Source organism: Mesitornis unicolor, unplaced genomic scaffold (genome assembly GCF_000695765.1).
Source record: "Mesitornis unicolor isolate BGI_N332 unplaced genomic scaffold, ASM69576v1 scaffold44417, whole genome shotgun sequence".
NCBI classification, from domain to species: Eukaryota; Metazoa; Chordata; class Aves; order Mesitornithiformes; family Mesitornithidae; genus Mesitornis; species Mesitornis unicolor.
Window position 1 is genome coordinate 8,121 of NW_010199510.1, and position 6,458 is coordinate 14,578.

A 6,458-nucleotide genomic window follows, 5' to 3' on the forward strand; every position below is an offset into this window, starting at 1 on the left:
CTGAAATCTTTATTTAGTGAAACATAATGGAGTTTTATATCTGTATGTGGTAAATCTGAGCAAATCATCTAAGCATCTATCACAAACTATTGAGAACTTTAGTTGGTGCCTTGTTCCTACTTTCTTTTTTTAAAGATGAATTTTATTTTCATAGCATTTTTCAGCACAAAGAGTACAAATTAGTATAGAAATACTGTGGTTTTAAGGTGGGAAAATAAGTCAGTTGATGCAGAAGAGAGGTTAAAGATTTTTGGGTTTGCTGGTTGTTTTCTTTAAATAAAGTGTTTCAATGGCGTGTCTGGAGTGATTCATTGTAGCAGTTACTACAATGCATGTAGAGAGTAGCACACAAAATTTGGTTTATCTATTATCTAAGTAATGGATAGCACAATGTAGTATAGTTTTGTGCTGAGCAATGTTTTACTTTTAATGAAATAGATTATCAGCTCAGCAATTGGGACCTGCCTAGTGACCTTTTATGTGAATCTCTTTCAGGCACCTTTTTGGGCGTGCATCCTGAGTGCATTAGGACTCTTTATCTACCAGTCTCTGGATGCCATTGATGGGAAGCAAGCCAGAAGAACAAACAGTAGCTCTCCTCTAGGAGAGCTTTTTGATCATGGTTGTGACTCTATTTCCACAGGTAGCCTTAACCTACTGTTACTCACCCTAGTTTTTAAAAAAGTTACCTGTTTTCAAGAGGAGCTGATTAATCAGATTTGTTGAAGTGGGAAAGGACCCCTGGAGATCATCTTGTCTAACCCCCTGCTCATAGCAGGGGGCAGCATGTTCCCTTCTCTTAGGGTAGCTCCATCTCCTGGTCCCTGCAGCCAAGGCTGCCCCTGACCTTTGCGTGCCTGGCCAGTATCAGGGCAGGTATTTCAGAAGTACCTTGGGCAGATGTTGGGTAACCCACGCTCTGCTCGTACTTAGTGTGCAGGAATCCTTAGAAAGTAGGACTTGCTCAATTTTACTTACCCTAATTTAGCTGCCAGTGGCGTCTATAAAAGCTTAATGGCTGCATCGTTTGCCCTGGGAGCAGGCATGTTCCTTATGCCTCGCTTCCCAGAGGAGTGCAGCTACCAATCTCTCTGAGCTGGGCCCTTCAGGTGAAGCTGTCAGTGTTGCAAAGAACATGAGGTGACCAAGCCAGAAGAAGGGAAAACAACCACTGGAAGCTAGAAAGTGGGGCCCTTGCTTGAAAGCAAGAGTCCCATGTTTTGGTCTCTCCTGCCAGGACTGTCCCTGAGTAGAGTATTAGTCATGTCGTTACTTTGTTATGCTGATGTATAATGCCTTGTGATTCTTTTATTTCTATTAACTGCAAGCAAAGAGGGTGTATGACTAATGTGTTCATTTCTGCTTTTCAGTTTTTGTTGTCCTTGGAGCCTGCATAGCAATTCGACTAGGAACAAATCCTGACTGGTTGTTTTTCTGTTGCTTTGTGGGACTGTTCATGTTCTATTCTGCTCACTGGCAGACATACGTATCAGGCATACTAAGGTTTGGAAAGTAAGTAGGAATCTTCAGAAGTGCATGTGGCTTAATGTCTGAGACTGCTAGCTACTTCATTTCTACTTCTTGGTTTTTTTTCCCTGCTGCTCTTCCCCTCACTTTCTTCCTCATCTCCCTTCTACCCTAGCAGACTTGTGTTTTACCTGGCAAGAACTTTAAAACTCCGCATGATACTGAATAGAGGACTTGTTCTTTTAGCAGGTGATTTTAGCTGTGTGTGCTTTGTTTGCATGCGCTTGGCTCCTTTGTCTGTGGATTTGTTCTTGGAACCTGTACAAGCACCGTGCAGGCTCAGGCCAGAGAGATCTTGCCTGCTGTGTAAACAAGCGCTCTGTGTAGGAGTAGGGACAGAGCAAGCATCTATAGTAGTACCTCCCTTTGTAATCTCCCAGCCACAAAACAGTTTCAGGCCAGGGGACTCTGAACCACATGCATTTTTAGAGAAATTCCCCTGGTTTTCCTTCCACAGACCTCTTCAGTCTTCCTTCAAACCAACTGCATCCTTCAGCAAGGAGTTCCAGAGAACTACGGCAGTGCCTGAAGAGTCACCCCAGGGTTTATGTGAGGGATTTCCTTTTAATCTGGCTCAAACTGGCTTTGATGCCCTGTAGGTTCTGTGTTGGGTCACAGCTCCAGAGGTTGCTGTGATGCTGTTTGGTAGGCTTGGTAGAAATTTCATCTGTTCTCCCTGCAGTTTAGCAGGAAGAGTAACAACATTCATGCGGAAGATAACAATTTCAATTTAAGTCCAAGTAGTATGGTGATTACTGCACCCTCCTACAGGTGTGCTGCCTAGCCATGGCCTTTTGCTGTTTTTAAACAATGAGCTGCACTTTAATAATGATCTCTGAAAAGAGGAAAAGATTGGAGGCTTCTGTAGTAGCAGAATTAGCAATATGTGATAGAGGAAGGCTGTCTTTCTGATAATCCTAGTCACTTGCTAAGTCACCTGTTCATAGTCCTACTTAGCTCTGATGTGCAAGCAGCACCCTAGCACATCTGAGCATCCCTGGGCACACAGGCTAGCGATCAGCTGTCCTTGTGTACTGTTCAATGTCTGCACCAACAGAAAGCTGTCTCTGTGGTAATGCTAAGAGCTTATTTGCTCATAATGGATGTTACCACGCAAACTGTAACTCTTCTACCTACCTACCTATCCTACTTTTTAAAAAAGACATTGTGTGCTGTAAACAAAAAGAGATGCTTTAGAGTGAAGGCTGAAACAGAATAATTTCTGTGCATGACAGTGGACTACACTGAAGGAAGATGGACTATGCCATGAGCTCTGGGATTTTGCATACATGATTGCTTTCCTGTGCCTTTTGTTCTTGTATAAAATGTGAGGGTTATTTCCTTACATCAGGAAGGCACTGAGACTCCTACACCACATAAAAATTTATTCACTAAAAACTTAATAGCTTCTATGTAAACATAGTGATAGTACAAGCAGTTCCTTGCTTACTGTTTGAAGTTAGACAGACACAGCTTTTCTCCAAGATAACTTATTTCTGTTTGGTGAAAACAGGAGAGTTTTTTCAAGGCTTGCAAGTTTATTTCTCTTAAGCATAGAGGTGATTCTAAACGAAGGCATTAGCATATTGCTCTAATTATAATACATAAAAACATGGATGGAAGCTTTCATTGATGTTGTTCCTGAATTAGCAGCACTTGATTTTAGAAGTCAGACAGACAAGAGAGTGCTGGTGCTGACGGCCAGGAAGGATCAGAGCAGCTGGGTGCTGTGCCATTATGTAGAATATCCCACAGTGTCTGATTAAAATCTTTGGACTCTGATTTGGGTTGTGTTGCAAGCAACAGTCTGAGCCTCTGTAGAATTAAGTACTAAACTTTGACACGTATACTTTGGCACTCAACTTCAAGTTTGAGCCGCCTCCCGCCACCAGCAACAGCAAGTGCAGTACATCTTAGAAATCTGGGGTTTAATAGTACAGAGTGCAAACTCAACACTTGCATGTGGACACTTTTGCGTGCTGTAACTGCCAAGATCAGTGTGCAGCTGCAGCAGTGATGAGGCAGATGTAGCACCACATCCCTGGTAGAGAGGGAAGAGCCCACTCCCAGCACCACTGTCCTGTTCACCCCCTGCACAGACTCTGTCACTTGTCTTCAAACCAACTGATGAAATGGGCAGAAGACTAAGAGCCAAGCCTAGGCTAGCAAGCTGAACAGGTTCATCTTCCCGTCCTACTGCAAGTACAAGTGAGGGAGGAGAGGAGTACCCATTCTAGCAGCTTTGGGCGATGACGAGCACCTCATCTTACCACCTAGTTGCTGCTTTAACTCTGGCTCTTCTAAGACTTAGAATCTTGTGATAAAACCTAGCGAATTTTTATCACTATCTTTCCGATGAAATAAGAGGTTCCTGTTACTATGATTATCAAGATCAGATAAATGTTTTCCATTAGCCAAGAGCTGATTCCTATCTCCTTTTAAAAATAGAGTTTCCTGTGCAAACAGTTCATGTGCTAAGCAAGTAATGGTACATGTTGACTTTGGTCATAATACCTTAAAAGAACAAATTTATTCTAACTGCTAAAAGAAATGTATTTTAAACATTCCTTGTCACACTTTGCTGGTAACTTCAGTACAAAGATCCAGTACCTGTCTCAAAACCTTTGGTGGCATAAAGGGTACCTTTGATGTGCACACTTGTTTATTTTAAAGCTTTGTTGAAATTATTGACTCTTTCTAACTTTTTTTAATGTATTCATGTCTTCTCAAAACATTTCAGCAATCAAATACAGGAAGAGAAGAGCTGGGCTATCTTGTCTGAGAACAAAAACAGTGGAACATAGGAGGCATACAAGGCCACCTATTTAAAAAAAGTGTTTCTGTGAAAAAAGCAAGATATAAATTAGATGACCTCTGAAACAGGACAGGTGCTTAGCTATTTCCACTGACTCAGTCCTCAGAATACATCCCTTATGTTTTGCAGGCTGTATCTGTCAGGTTTTCCTGATGTGGTGGCTTAAAGAAATTCCTTCTGTCTCAGCCTGTTCTTTGTGCTCCATACTTTTCCATTAAAAGAATATAATGTAAATGTTTGATTGCATTTACTGTCACCTTGCCTTAAACTTTGATTTGATGCTTGCCCACAGTGAGTCCGTAAATTTATAAAAAATTCCCAAATAGTTAACAATGTATCCATTGAAGATCTTCCCTGTAGTAAAATTATACGTGGCTTGCTCTAAATAAGTATAGGTATAATTTTAAATCTTAACCAAAGATGTGTGTCTCCATGTAGAGTATCATTTTCAGTCAAGAAAAATCATATTCTATATACGTTGATGTAGTTTGGAGCACTTTTAAGGAGATAAAGTCACTGTTCTTTTATTCTGCCCCCCTTGCTGCCTTATAGCAATAAGACACTTTCTTTAGCTAAATCTCCTTTTTTTTTTTTCCCTTCACAGAGTTGATGTAACTGAAGTTCAGATAGCCATAACGATGCTGCTCTTGATATCTGCGTGTGGTGGCACAGCAATATGGGACTACAAGGTAAGTGTTGGAAGTATTGGGAGTTCCTGCGTAGTTTTCTGTGCCTGTTAAGTGCTCGCAGTTCCTGTGGTATTTGAAGCTGTCCTGTGCAAGTACCATCAACACCTACCGGTTGTGTCGTGTTCTGGTTTAGCTTATTGTACAAATGTAGGGATTTTTGTGTTGTAGTTAACTTCGGTATATTGGTGTGACTTCCTTTGGGCAAATTTAGAGCTACGTAGAGGAAAAAAGACCCCATCTGCCACATACAAACTTCTAATCTGGAATTAATACTCTGCAGATACTTAAGCTTTAACAAATAGCTTTTGTTCTCGTTTTATTTCTCTTGTATATTTTATTGTAAGACATACATTTCTGCTCAGCTAGATTATTTACAGGATGCTTTATTTTAAAATTTAAAGATTAAATGCTTTTATCTATCAAAACTGGGATGAAGTTAGGGGGGTTTTGGTTAAGTAATCCATATTTACATGCTGATGGAGATGTACTGATTTTTAACAGTTGTCAGAGCCGGCATAAATGTAAATATTTATATATAAAGAATTGTTTTCTGTCCGAAGGCATTTCCGTATCTCTGGCTTTTATTCTGATCTTTAAAGATGCTCTTTAGTGCGTGGGATGGAAAGTATGTTAGACTGAAGGCTTCATCCTTTCTAGGGTCTTTACTCAGAAACGTATAGAGAAGAGCTGAGACCCTTCCATGCTATTGATAACCAATGCAAATTAATGTAAACCACCAAGCAATTCAAATTAATTCATGAGTTTACTCAGCAATAAAGAAATGTTTAGCTAAACTTTTGTTTTCTATCCCCATCCTGCAAAACACTTTGGTTCTGTTTTCAAACAGCTTGTTTTCATGTTGGAAAATAAAGTAGGTGCATTAGACTTTAATTATGATTAATTTTTCTTCAGTATTAAAATGTGTGGTGGTTATGCTGTATCTCAAAACAATCTATATTAAAAAAATACAGTCAATGCTTTCAATTTATTACTACTTCTTTTTTTTTTTTAAATCCTCTGCTGCCTTTGGAAGTTTCCTTGAAACTGCAATTGATTCTGAAAGGTAACTGTTTATTAAAATTTGTATCTGGAGACTATTCTAAATGCAAAGATACAGCATACGAGTAACGTGTACCAAAACACAAAGCAGGCAGATGGTGTTTGTGTTTCCTGTGGTTCAGCCTTGTGTTACCCACTGAAATAGAAGTTGTCCTTCTCCCCACTCCCGTGCCTTGGTGATGCAATAGCCTGTGTCAAGTTTGTGCTCATGTAGTAAAAATTGTATTTGAAGAACATCGCAGGGACGAACACAGTAAGATCCAGTTGAATTTCAAGGCCAGAACTTAAGTACTTGGAAGTTGAGTTTAAATATTAAAGACAAATTTGTCGTGTCCTTAGGAAGGAAATAAATTTCAAACACACTCTTT

The 6,458-nt window shown here is 40.0% G+C and overlaps 1 protein-coding gene across 1 annotated transcript in view; it reads left to right on the plus strand.

Annotated features, from left to right (window-relative positions):
- Nucleotides 1–495: 495 nt before the first annotated feature.
- CHPT1 (choline phosphotransferase 1) overlaps nt 496–6,458 on the plus strand; it is a gene marked incomplete at its 5' end in the record, with an annotated part of 11,387 nt that continues 5,424 nt past the window's right edge. Inside the window, 3 exons of the mRNA XM_010189454.1 lie at nt 496–643; nt 1,371–1,512; nt 4,947–5,031. Coding sequence (XP_010187756.1) covers nt 496–643; nt 1,371–1,512; nt 4,947–5,031 — 375 coding nt within the window. The remainder of the gene's footprint in view (nt 644–1,370; nt 1,513–4,946; nt 5,032–6,458) is intronic.